General features: G+C 31.5%; 2 protein-coding genes across 2 annotated transcripts in view; one reads left to right on the forward strand and one right to left on the reverse strand.

The window, feature by feature from the left end:
* LOC148617177 (protein disulfide-isomerase TMX3-like) overlaps positions 1 to 14,144 on the reverse strand; it is a 107,650-nt gene that overhangs the window by 30,934 nt on the left and 62,572 nt on the right. The window lies entirely within an intron of this gene.
* LOC148617178 (angiopoietin-2-like) overlaps positions 9,656 to 14,144 on the forward strand; it is a 35,511-nt gene continuing 31,022 nt past the window's right edge. Inside the window, exon 1 of the mRNA XM_088584633.1 lies at positions 9,656 to 10,888. Within this exon, the coding sequence (XP_088440759.1) occupies positions 10,234 to 10,888 (655 nt within the window). The 5' untranslated portion in view covers positions 9,656 to 10,233. The remainder of the gene's footprint in view (positions 10,889 to 14,144) is intronic.

Consider the following 14,144-nt stretch of genomic DNA (forward strand, 5'->3'; position numbering starts at 1 on the left):
AATGCATATGTAAACTGTAAGCCAATTAGCTTAAACTCACATGTAAGCTAGGAGCCATTAGCTTAAGCTCACATGTAATCTATGAGCCCTTAGCTTAAACTCACATGCAAGACATGGGTCATTAGCCCATAAAATTTTTATGATATAGATTCAGAAATAGAGATACCTAAACTTCTATACCATTGAACTATGAGTCAATAGCTTAAACTCACCTGTAAGCCATGAGTCAATAGTTTAAACTCACCTGTAAGCCGTGAGTCAATAGCTTAAACTCAATTGTAAGTTTTGAGCCACAAGTAAAATCACACAATAATATTAACTTAGGAATAGGAAACACCTGTTCATCAGAAAACATTAAACATTGTCCTTAGATACACCCTAAACTTAAATAAGGAAAAGAGAAAACCCTTCAAACAGCTTCTACATTTTTGAAAACACCTCAACTGCAGTACTGTACCAATATTTATGATTGGTACAACACGCCAAAAATAGGATATTTTACAAATCCCCAGAGTGCAATTCTCGCTGTAGCAATACACATTTGGATGCTATGTCTCTGAACTGTAATAAGAACTTACCATCAGCCTTGTTACAGTGTGTAATATATTTAACTTCAGGAAATAAAAAGACAACCACCCGATTGAACTTCTTTCGGTAGTTATCTTGATGATGGAGAAAGAGATTACTGGCCTTGAGGTAAAATTTTTCACCCAGGTGGGGATGTTGTCTCTTTGACATATTTATCATATCCATTCGCATAATATTAAACTTAAGATTTACTTGTTAATTTAACTACCTGAGACATTTCACCAGGTAATGATCACTGACCAACTGTTATTTCATGAAGTTTACTTTATTATTTGCTGTAAAACTTGACAATCATAATGAGATGATTTGAATAGGAATGCATGTTCCTAGTGCACATCATTAAACTCTTCTTTAATTTGCGCTTTCAAACAAATATAGATTTCATTCAATTTCAACTCATTATATTTTTCCAAAGGTTATGGATGATACACACTATTTTTAAAATGCCTTGTTTTATGCAAATAATTTATTAGAGCAGGGTTATACTGCATCAAGTAAAAATCGTCACTTTAACATTTCCAGTATGAATTTATTCATCAATATGGTGAATTGGTGAGTCAACTTCCTTCATAAAAACAGAATTTTCCTTGGTATTTTTCTCCTACTTTTTTCAACTCTTTGTAAAAATCAAACAGAAGGTAGTGATTCAGACATGTCAAAAATCCACCAAATTCACTTTACAGACTTCAGTTACAGACCACATAACCAGTCTTAGTTTTTCATTTGGGTGTTGCACTTTTGAGATTAAATGTATATAGATTGCATTTTGCAAGAGTTAAAGAATTATTGTTTTTGATTTGCATTCCTTTAGTTGAGATGAATGAAGATTTTCTCAATAGTACAGATTTGAATACAAGATATAGAAACATGAAAATACAGCCAGCATCTGAAGACCTGGTCAACCTGTTAAAGTTGTATTGGCTGTTGCTTGGCTGTCTCATTGGCAATCATACCACATATTCTATTTTTTGTATTCCTGAGTTAGTTAACTGGACAATTGACAAGGGGGTATCAGTTTTCTAGTATTCCATAGGTAGCCAGCATCTGAAGACCAAAAAAACATTATTTATTTGATGGGTTTTTGTAGACCATGAATCACCTGTACCATAGGCAGTGTCTGATTTTACATGGACTAGTACTGAAAAATGTTAGCTGAAGCATGGTTAATAATACTATAAATATGTTTTTGTAAAACAAAACTTTTTATGTCACAGTTTATTTTAAATTTATAGCACATACGATGGTTATGTTATGGGGACAGAGTTGGTTTAAATGACAATCATTTGATAATGAGATGTTAACTTTCTATCAGACTAAGAATCCAATACCTATGGAATACTAGAAAGCTGATATCCCCTTGTCAATTGTCCAGTTAACTAAATAAGGAATACAAAATATAGTATGATTGCAAATGAGACTGCCAAGCAACAGCCAATTCAACTTTGACAGGTTGACCAGGTCTTCAATGATGGGCAAAACCCATGCCATAAAGCAAGTTGTAAAAGGCCCCAAAATAAATGAAGTGAAACCATTCCTAATAGACAAAAATCAACCTACCCTATAAAAAAAACATAATACGAGGTTCGTCAGGCTAATGAACATTCAATCAAGAGTAAGACCCAATTCTTTCCTCTGAAGAACTTTATTGTATGTGATATAAGACAATATTTGATTTATTCCACATTTAATTTAAAAAAAAACAAAAAAACTTGTATATGAAATGTTCCCCATGTCATCCTCTTCTTACATACTAATTATTGAACTTATTTACAAGTTTATTTGACACTTTTGTCACTACCCAAGTTGATACCCTTTTTTTCATTTCTCTCTCTGTAGGATATTGTCAAGTAAATCATTCTACAAGTAAAGTATTGGATAACAAAATAGGTGACTATTATATATGTATCTCACTACTTCAATAACAGAGGCTTTCAAAATAAAGTTTATACTGATAGGGTGTAAACACTCCTTTACTCAATATCCCAAGGAAAACATCAAGTAACAAAAGAACTGTTCTATGCAATTAGGGGAAAATCTGAAGAACTGCACTATGAAAGTCATAATTCACAGTGCCTTTTGAAATTTAAGATAACTTTGTGCAATTGACATAACACAGTTTTCAACTAATAGAGGAACATAAACAACAGATTGGAGCTAGGATAAAACAAATTCTTAAAACCAAAATGAAGAGTGAGGGAAAAAGGCATTTTGATATTGTGAAACATTTTAAAGAGAGGTATGCTGTACAGCTTGTGATTAAATAGAATTGATAATGAAGTAGAATTATACCATATGTACTTCTAGCAGAGTTTTCTGTATGTTTTAATTCAAAGTTTGTTTACCATCTCTTTCTCTCACACAAAAAGTACCAAAGATAAATTGGTCTTCCCTTGATTAAAAGACCTTATGACCTTTGCCTGATGAAATTTCTTAGATAGTTCACTGAACAACTGATAAATAGATATAAACTTTTGATAATAAAACTCCTTGTTAATTTCCATTTATTATCTATTTTATCAGCTAATGGTCATTCAATCAACTTTTTCATGAAGTTAACTATGTTACTTGCTGTAAATATATATCCTTTTCTTCTGAATTCATTTCCCAACTTTTTGCATTGCATAATAATTGACCTTAACTGATTCAGTGCCTTAGTACTTTGATTTTTGTTTTTGTTTTGTTTTGTTTGTTTTGTTTTTTTAACTTGAATTCAAAATATTCACATTAATATAAGAAATAGCTTAGTTGAGTTAGATATATCATTTAAAGACCAAAAACCAACAAAAAAAAATTGATAAATTTCTAAGGCAAATAAAAAATAATTACATGAATAACTAAAATTGAAATCAGAAGCTTTTATGATTAAAAAAAAAGTCAAAACTTGAAACAAAATTCAATAGAAAATTTCAAAAATACTTCAATTTAAATATATATATATCCTGCAGTTAGGACAAACTGTAGAAATACATCAAAAACAAACTATACGGTTTTTATATCAAGAAGTAGCTATCCTAAATTTAAATTGCATGTCAGTAAGAGAATAGGATTTCAATGTATACACAATGTTTAACTGTATAAAATGTCAGGTAGCAATATCGCAGGGGTTGAAAATATACCCACCGCAAACAGATTACCTGTATCACTTTGTAACATCACAGATGTCTAAAGAGTTATGTCATATACCGTAGTTGTAGGGTTGTGTAAACCTGCCCCCTTAATTATGTAACTAGATATGAGAACACAAAAATCGTAACTACCCTTAGGTACAATCGAATATTGTTGTGTTAGAGAGAACTTGTATAATTATCTCTATCAGTGGGCAGAACCCTATTACACAACATGGCTGACCTAAGGAATATTCCCATAAATTAGTCTGATTGTCTGTCTTAACTGAGGGGCTAAAAGGGACCTTAAAGAGACTATGGATTGACATTTATTCTATTATGATTATAAATTATAAAATTAAAGCTAATTATGATTTCACAGAATTTTCTGCATGCAAGGAAAAATGTCTTAAAGTATAGTATCTGATCCTTAGAAAGTTTCAAGCTGAATCCATCATTAAAGAACGATATATGTAGACCCCTTTAAACTAGTTCAAATTAAATGAAAAACTGCACCTTTCTCAGATTTCCTTAAAATCTTAACAATGTCATCAAAGGTGGACAGATTTTACAGTATTGCTTCCGCAGATAATCATAGTCTATCGATTGACTCATGTCATAGCAAACATGTAATACATGTAAATATAACTATTTCCTGTCAATGTTTGAAGTAGCCAACAATGAACTATTCTATTTACTGCTTCTTGAAGAACAAAAACATATATTCTTGTCAAAGAAAAAACCTAGGATTGTATCATATCACTGGTAAATATAGATTAAACAAAATTGTGTTGTCTACCACTAAATGATTTAATTGAGGTAGAAAAATTGCATTTTTTCATAAGTATTTGTATTTGCTTTAAACTTGACCTTGACATTTGACCTTTGAACTAATTTTGGGCTTGCTACATTATATCTCCTTCTTTCTGTTGTAAAAGCAATTTCAGGAATATCTGATCATTTCAAAAAATATATGAAACCTTTGATTACTCTTTCAACTATTACAGGACCTCCCTGTGCCCTTGAACATCATGCTGATACTGTACTTGAACCTTGAACTATATCTATAATCTTGTTAAGTCCATCAGGAGTTTCTCACAGTTAGCTGAGCTTTTTCCATGGGCTTTTAACAACTTCACTGATAGGTTTTACAAAGATATATTAAAAAGGTAATCCATGATTGTCAAAAATTTTCATAACATAACAATGGGACACTTTTTCAACCTTCAATCCTTATAAAGTATACATGACCTACCTTCTGGAGGAGGAGGACTGGGGGTAACTGCTCCCAAGAAAAGAATAACAGCTAAAATCATGACAGGATGCAAGATTTTGCAGGACAAAAATTGTCTTCTACACAGGCAAAATTATTTTATATGATCTTCACACGAATTTCACATGATTTTCACCTGAATTGAGCAAACAAACTAAGTGACAGAGTTCACGTGAAATTCGGGTGAATAGAGCCTTCACATGAAATTCACCTGAAATGTTCACATGAAATTCGTGTTAGTGAATTTAACATGAAAATCATGTCAATTTCATGTGAATTTCACATGAATTTCATGTGAAAAATATTTGCCTGTGTAAGGGAAAACTTCAACACTCTCTGCTTTCAACTTGATGGATGGATGCATGGATGAGATGGGACGGGCGGACAGACAGATGGACGGACGGACGGACCGATGGGATGGGATGGGATTTATTACAAACTGACAGACAAGACATTACCAAAATAAATATTATTTTTGATATAATTGTATACATATCACATTTAGTTTGGGGCCTTGAAGTGCTGTTCAATAATGTTGTACACTTAAACCTGTTTTAACCAATCATGGACAGAAGCCCTTTCAAACAATTTTTTTCATTATTTTGGGTTTTTCCATGTTTAACATGGTTAAAATTAGATTGATTAATACCTCACTTGTAATTTAGGGAGTAGGGTAATTATAAGTGAGTAGGCAATAAACCTTCCTGCTAAAATCATAAAATAAAATTTACGAATTTGTTGCCAGATTGATAGTCTCTTTTAAAATTCTTGCTATTCAAAGAAATTCCTCTTCACAAATATAGCAGTAGGCAGCCAAAAATAGTCAAATGAACAAAAAACAAAAAAAACAAACTAAGACAATCATAACACTGGTCCATAGTCAAAATAATACAAAGAGTAATTCTTTGTTTGTTGTATTTATAATTCCAATAAGAATTTCATATGGGATGGGATGGGATGGGATGGGATGGGAAAAATAGTAGACATGTGGACTGAAAACTCTATGCTGCAATTCTAGTGGGGAATCATAGAAACTATATTTAATCTGACAAATCAGTATTAAAGAAAGTTAAATACATGTGTACTAAGATTAAACGAAAAATGTAAATTTGATTAAAACTTGAAAAATCTAAGTCAATTTAAAAAGCCAAGGTTACTCTAAGCTTAAAATTAAAGAAAGAGCATACACTGAAAATATTAGCCAAATTAGCATATTAGCTTATCTTAACTTCATCCACTCCGAATATAATCAACTGCCAATTATTCAATCACCATATAATGAACTCTTAACCAGGCTAAACTTATCACAAACACTTGAAAAGTATTAAACTTTCAAAAGAGACCTAAAATAACTCTTTTTGGCAAACAGTATGTATTAATTTTTAATTGAATAAAAAAATTGAAACTTTATAATGCAATCAAAGTTATAAAAATGTTTGTAAAAGGGTTTTCTTGTTTAAATACATACCACAGATACTGTGTATACTATGTACCTAATATACTTTTGACTCTAGGGATGTTTGTGGTTTATAAACAGTAACAGGCAGACTGGCTTAACTCAAGGATGGTCACCCATTTGACCATTTTAATATAAGGTTCAAAGGTCAATCTGAAAGGTCACAAGGCTGACCACATATAAAACCTAAGGAAACAGCAAAATTTGGGTCAGTTCAGTCTGTGTTTGAAAAACCAATATGCAGGTAAGATCTTTAGATTTAAAGTACAATACAGAATACTCGGACATTCATTCCATTTAATTGAAAAAAAAATGGGGATGCAAAGGGGCCTCATCAAACAGAAATAATCAATAAACAACTAATACAAATCCTTATCCCCAATATACTAGTATGGAATCATATCTAAATACTGAAAAGTTAAAGTGTTTTCCACTTATCAATTGAAAATGATAAAAAAGAAACATTTCTGAATGTATCAAGGGCAATAACTCCTAACAAAAATTCTGGAAATAACTCATTTGATTTTGACCTTCATGTCAAGGGGAGAAATTGAAATTTCATGCCAAGCATTTTACAAATTTTAATCAGAAATTAATTTATTACAAACTGACAGACAAGACATTACCAAAATAAATATTATTTTTCCTACAATTGTATATATATCTCATTTAGTTTGGGGCCTTGAAGTGCTGTTCAATAATGCTGTACACTTAAACCTGTTTTAACCAATCATGAACAGAAGCCCTTTCAAACAATTTTTTTCATTATTTTGGGTTTTTCTATGTTTAACATGGTTAAAATTAGATTGGTTAATACCTCACTTGTAATTTAGGGAGTAGGGTAATTATAAGTGAGTAGGCAATAAACCTTCCTGCTAAAATCATAAAATAAAATTTACGAATTTGTTGCCAGATTGGTACTCTCTTTAAAATTCTTGCTATTCAAAGAAATTCCTCTTCACAAAAATAGCAGTAGTCAGCCAAAAATAGTCAAATGAACAAAAAACAAAAAAAACAAACTAAGACAATCATAACACTGGTTCATAGTCAAGATAATACAAAGAGTAATTCTTTGTTTGTTGTATTAATAATTCCGATAAGAATTTCGTAAGGGTTGTACATGAACAATTCCTTCTCCTTGATAGAACAGATACAGAGATCAAAACATTGATTTTTAACATCACAAATGTTTTGAATATTTAATCAAATGTTTTATCTGCACAGACAAATTTCAATTATTTCTTTTAAGTTGATCCTCCCACTATATAGTAGTCGCCTACATATACCTTTAAATTACCATTAGTGGAAGACTATTTAATATTGTGGGGGGGGGGGGTGGAAGGGGGGGGGGGGCTGGAAGATTTCTTCAGACCAAAACAATTATTTTTACAATGTTAAGGAGGGGTGGTGGTGGAAGAGGTCTTCCAATCATTTTATCTATAATTCTCAAACATCAAATCAAATGACTTATTTTCATACATGATTGATTAGACAGTATCATCTTCAAGATCAAAGTATCCATTTCAATGAAAAATAATTTAGCAATTGAAGTTTAAGGGGAATTAATTGAGTGAATTTTCGTTTAGGTAGAATAAGTGAAAAAATCAAGATTTTATGCACAAAATTTATTTTTCCAAATTTTAATAGTTTTTTTTTTTGGGTGGGGGGGGAGGGGGGTGGGGGGCACACAACAGCTCTTCCATAGCTCTTGTGAGGAGCTAATTTTATTAATGTAAATTTCATCAATTTTTCAAGAAAATATTTTATTTAGAAATAAAATGTTTATTTGAAATGTATGATTCATAAATTGCATTAAAAGTTTGGAAGACATGAAATTTAAAGAGTAATCAAGTGAACCAAGATTCTAGTGGAAATCTAAAGAATGTAATCCAGGGACAAAGACCAGATATGGAAAACAGAAAAACAGAACAAAGAACATAAAGTAACTAAGATAATACATACAAAGTAACAAAAGTAAATGAGCAACTCGGACTCCACTGAAAACTGGGAGCATGGATAGTTACAGATTTTAATACAACATAAACTGTTGAAAATGAACACTGAATAATTCAAAAACCTGTCTAAACCAGACACTTTTTTTTAAAGTCTTTATATACCAATTTTAATGAAGTTTTAATCTTAGTAAACTGAACAACTCTTCAAGTAGTACTCCAGCTAAGAATCATGCAAAATGTGACTCATGGTTGCAAAGCCTACATATTTTTATTTTTGATATTTTATTTAAAATGTTATTTTTAACAAAATTTTTTTTTTTTTATATAACACCAGTTCATAAGAGATATAAATTATATATAATGTACTGTACTGTAGAATTCAAAATAAAGAGCGAGAACTCTGTAAATGACACTAAAATACAGCAGAAATCATTGGATTTTCAAAGTGGATTATCTCCTAAGAGCAGACAGAATGAATGATTATACATTTCATCATATAAAAACATAAAGCAACAATAACAAAAAATAAAAATGTGTAGCATTTTTTTGGGGTGTATTACATATTACAGAATTTGCATGATTCTTGGTTGCAATAGTACTTAAAAGGAATACATTAGAAAGTGCAAAAAGGGTATCGTTAAGACAAGTTTCAAAGTAATCCCTAAGTAGCATAAATTCACTATAACTGCCTTATTCATAGATGACAAAAAAATATTTCAAGACTTCAAAGTCAAAATTTACACAGGCAGAAAAGTTTAAATAATTTAATGATGATCAGCGAAAAATTATTGTCTATTGTGAAGAACTTTTCTACCATTCCTAACATAAAATATGACTGAATTAAATACAGACTAAGGTTCAATGTAACGAGAAAATTATTAACAATGAATTATCTCAGGCTGATTTAACTAACCACTTAAAATTACAAGCGCTAGCTACTTTATTACATGATATCATAATAAGGCCAGCCCCTTTAAGTTATGAAAATTGAAAGTTTATTTTCATGCCTTGACACAAGTAAGAAAAGTTAATCATTTTACTCTGATTATCAAAATAACATCAGAACTATATCACTGTTAGTGTTATTTTAACATCTACTACACAATAAAACAGGTGAAAGAGTTTTAGTAGTAAATACACCTTGAAGGACATTGATATGCCTATTCAGCAGCCTACATATACTGACTGTCATTTTAAAATGGGTTGTAACTTTACAGAATAATGGGGGGCGAGACAGATTTGATGGATGCATATAAAGGTATGCTAATCTCCCCAGCATACGATACAGTGAAGGATAAGTAGTGCAAGGCAATTGGCATTGTTTGTGATAGTATAAAGCTGAAGACAGTGGAATGATGTGGTGACAGACGGGAATTCAAAGGCTATCGTCTGCTCAGAGAAGGATTTCTGTTAGAGGATTTGGGAATGAAGAAAAGTGGAAGATATAAATATTGAAGGATAAAAAATTACATAATTCAATGAAATTTAATTTTGAATTTCAAAATTGGATTTTTCAGGATTTGTTACACTTTATAAAGGTAGAGTAATGCTCCATTTCAACACCAACAATATAACCATTCAAAATATAAAAAAAAATTGAGTAAAGAAAGGATGACTGGAAACTAATTGATACATACGCAAGTGAAAACTGCTCCAGTAGCGTTTCATTAGATGCTTGACTTAATGACTTGTACTTGTAGGAGATAAAAGAGCAGAAATGATATTCTGACAGCCATTACTGCAAACTCCTAAAAAAATATCCTACTTATTCATTTTTAGATGAATAAGAAATTACAGACTTACTGTGTAGTTATTGCCCATTCAGCATATTTGAAACCATTAACTTTTTCTTAAAAGATGAATTTCGCTATATTTATTTTGTTGACCCATTTTTATACTGTACTAAGTATTAGAGATGGAAAATCTGGTCTTGTGAGGTCTAAAACACGACAAACATTGAAAACAAAGCGCTGCAGGTATGTCTTTGTTGTCAAAGAAATGGACACGTCGAGTTGTCCAGGACAAATAACAAGTGAGCCTCCAATTCATTCTGATGATTACGAAAAATCTAATGAAATTCGTAAAGTTGACATGTACCTTAGAAATCCGGGACATAAAAAATCAAAGTCCAAAACAAATGATACAAATAACCAGGAAGATATCGAAGAGCTGAACAATCGTATTCACATCATGGAAAAACAACTGGATGATGAAAAAAAAAAGAACAATAATCTCAACGTGACAATATCTAAACAAGAATCATCATTACAAAATATGGTCAGATTTATCAATATTATCAAAGCAGAGCAGCACAAACAGAAACTGAAATATTCTGAGCTTGAGAAAAAATTTATAGGTATGGAATTAGACGTAGCGGAAGTAAATAACATTCTCACTAAAAAAGGATCCATATCAGAGGTGACGTTAGGTGAATCACAAAAGGAAGTGCCAGTCCAAAGTGCAACAAAAACTCACAGCTGTGCAATGACCGAACCTGATGCAACTTTCCGTGGTAAGTATGATATATTCTCTAACCGCATTTGTTTACTGTCTACAGTAATCTTGAATTCTCAAGAACAAAAAATTGCAGTGTTTTTATCATCAGTGATGATTTTGAATAGTCATCCATTATTCATCTAGATAAGTCAAATCTGAAAAATTGGGGGTAATGTAAAAAAAAAAAAGAACTTTTAAAGACTGAAAATTCAAAAATTCTACCAAAACATGAAATATGTTATAAGTGTATGTAATAGAATCAAGAGGCTATAATTCATACCGATTTTAAAAGCATACTCTAGTAATTTATCTCAAGTAGAAGATTAAATACACTAAAGTAAACTTTCTGCTGTACTGAACAGTCAGAGAAATGATTTTGGCTAACAGTGAGAGCTACATGTAAAATATGATTCAATAAAAGAATGTAAAACAAGAGAACATAGTGTATATGTCTTAATTTTCGTGGTTGCTAATTTTTAGGGATTCTGTCCAGTGAATATATCTGGGGGTATCAATTTTCATGGTTTTTAAAAAAAAATTATTCACATAATAAAGTTTGAATCAGAAGTCATTCACTCTAAGTTTTGAAGGCCACCTGTGTATTTAATGAGGATAATTTGTCAATGGAGTGAAATTGGTAAGATATAAAGCCAGCCTTTAACAACTTACACAAGGGAGTTAAATCTTTGGTTAGAGCAATGACTATAGAATGAAGGGTCCAAGTTTCAAGCACCACAATTACCACCAGATGACTTTTTCCAATAGTGAACTGTCCCTTCATCCATTTAACCCATATTAAGGAGTTCGACCTAGGGTAAGGGACATAACTCCTAAAATCAGTAAATATGTTTGTTTCACATTCAATTTCACCAAAGTCTATCAAGCTTTCATTTGAAACAGAATGAAATTGATGTAAAATGCTGAATACAAACGTTCCAATGATTTGTAAGAGTTGTGTCCCTTAGGCCCTAGGTCCACCTTCTTAATTAACCAATATGTCCCTTTAGCATTACTGAACAATGAAAATAGTCTTCAGTTAAGTATAGCTCTTCCACTAACAGGAAATAATGTGAATCGGAAACACTGTTGGTGTTCATGCATAATTGAAATAACAATGCACATGTAAACCTACTTATTACATAACCAAATGTCTTGTCAGAAAGAACAAGGCATTTAATTAATTCTAAGCAGTTATGGAGAGTGAAACAGGCTTGAAAGTTCAACATGTATACAACATATAATATCTCAAACCAAAATGCATGCAGTAAATATGTCCAATTTTAGATTATTGCATGTAAGGCTGACAAGTCATTTAGGAGATTAAGTCACAGTATTCTAGAAAAGTAGGTAGTTACATAAAGGAAAAAGGGGGGGGAGGTTGAGGAATAAGTCACAGTATTCTAGAAAAGTAGGTAGTTACATAAAGGATAAAGGGAGGGGGAGGTTGAGGAATAAGTCACAGTATTCTAGAAAAATAGGTAGTGACTTTAGGGAATTAGGGAAAAAGAAGGGGGAGGTTGAGTCCATTAAAATAACCCAATCCTGTCAATAATATTATGATGTCTTATTTCGCTGATAATGTACCCGTACTATTTGAGACAGACAATTTTTGTAAAGGTGTTGAAATATAATAATAAGGGGATATGTTAAGAAAATTTTGCAAGGATCAAAATATCATATGACACTGGTTTTTCAAAAATTAATCTGCTAATCAAGATTACTGTGCCAAAATGTTATGTACTGTTAACCTGTTAATTTTCACAGATTCTGTCAAGTGAACATATTTCCAGGTAGTAATTTTGGCGGTTTCAGAAAATGGCAAGCGTTACATCGTGTTAAAACTCAATTCTGAGGGTGCCATTTTTCGTGCTTTTCTGTACACCAAGAAAATAGCACAAAGTAATACAGGAATTTTAGAGCATGATGGATTTTTGACAGCTTTTCTGGATATTCTTGCTTTGATTTAAAGTATACATGTTTCCAGTATAAAAAGGATTCAGTTTATAAAGGTTTCCAGTATATTAAGGGTTTGATTTAGACAGATTTCCAGTATATTCAGGGTTTGGTTTAGACAGGTTTCCAGTATATTAAGGGTTCAAGTTAGACAAGTTTCCAGTCTAGTCAGGATTCAGACTACAAATATTTCAAGTATATTCAAGATTTTGTTTAGACAGAATTTCAACATTCTCTGGATAAAACAAGACAGATTCTATCATACTAAAAATTTCTACAGATTTCACTATACTGAAAATTCATGGCTCATTATCTTTCATAATAGAACTTCAAAGAAAAATCCAAATGATTCTTTCACACATAAAGTTACACCTCTTGCTAAGATTATTATGGTATAATCAGATATGGCCTTCAACTTAGTTGATTTATAATTCCCACTCGATCACCTGCTAAGGGCAGTTGGACTTACAGAGTCAAGGGTAGATAATCTACAAGAATACATATGTAGGTCTCAGTCTTGTACTCTTTGCCCCATAGGCTTCTATAGTATACCTTAAATTTTCATGATTTTTAAAAAAAAAATATACAAGGTGTTTCAATCTAACTTTTGACCATGTATTTTCATTAAGGAAATGTCCAAAACAACTTTTAGGTCCATTTTAGGAAAAAAAGGCACAAACTTTGGTACACCAGGACAGGTTGAACTAAAAATATTCTTTTTCTACTTTTACTTTTATTTTGAGTTCATGAAATAGACCCCTTTTCTGAAGCATTATTTTTCATGAAAATACTGTTTTTCCTCAAAAACAAGATTTTTGTGTCATAGCTTGATATTTATCCTATACTTCTGATGAAAAATGATAGTCATTTGCCAAAAAACAGAAACAGGAAACGGCAAAGTTAGCGCACTATATTTTTTAGCTACTATGTTTTGACATACACCCGATCAGGAATATGTAATACAAGACTGATACCTGTAAAGCTGTATTACTATATGGTTTTTATCACATTTGCTACAGCAGGTAACAGGTACAAGTAAGTTTTGTAAAAATCAAAGGTTTTATCCAATCAAAGATCTTAACGTTGACAAAAATGCTTACATCATGTCACTTTACACTAGATGAAAGCCAAGCAAATGTACTTCAGGGCCTGATCTGTGTAAAAAGCAAAACCAGCATAAAATAATCTTCTTTAGGCTATATATGAGGACACAGGTACCTAAGTTTAACCAAACAGATTATGTACAGGTGTTTAAGTTGAAACTCATTGATCATGAAAACATTGAAGCTTGGCCGATTACATCAAAATCTTAAAGCACA

This window comes from Perna viridis, chromosome 5 (genome assembly GCF_037379345.1).
Source record: "Perna viridis isolate PV_CMFRI_1.1 ecotype Kerala chromosome 5, ASM3737934v1, whole genome shotgun sequence".
NCBI lineage: Eukaryota > Metazoa > Mollusca > Bivalvia > Mytilida > Mytilidae > Perna > Perna viridis.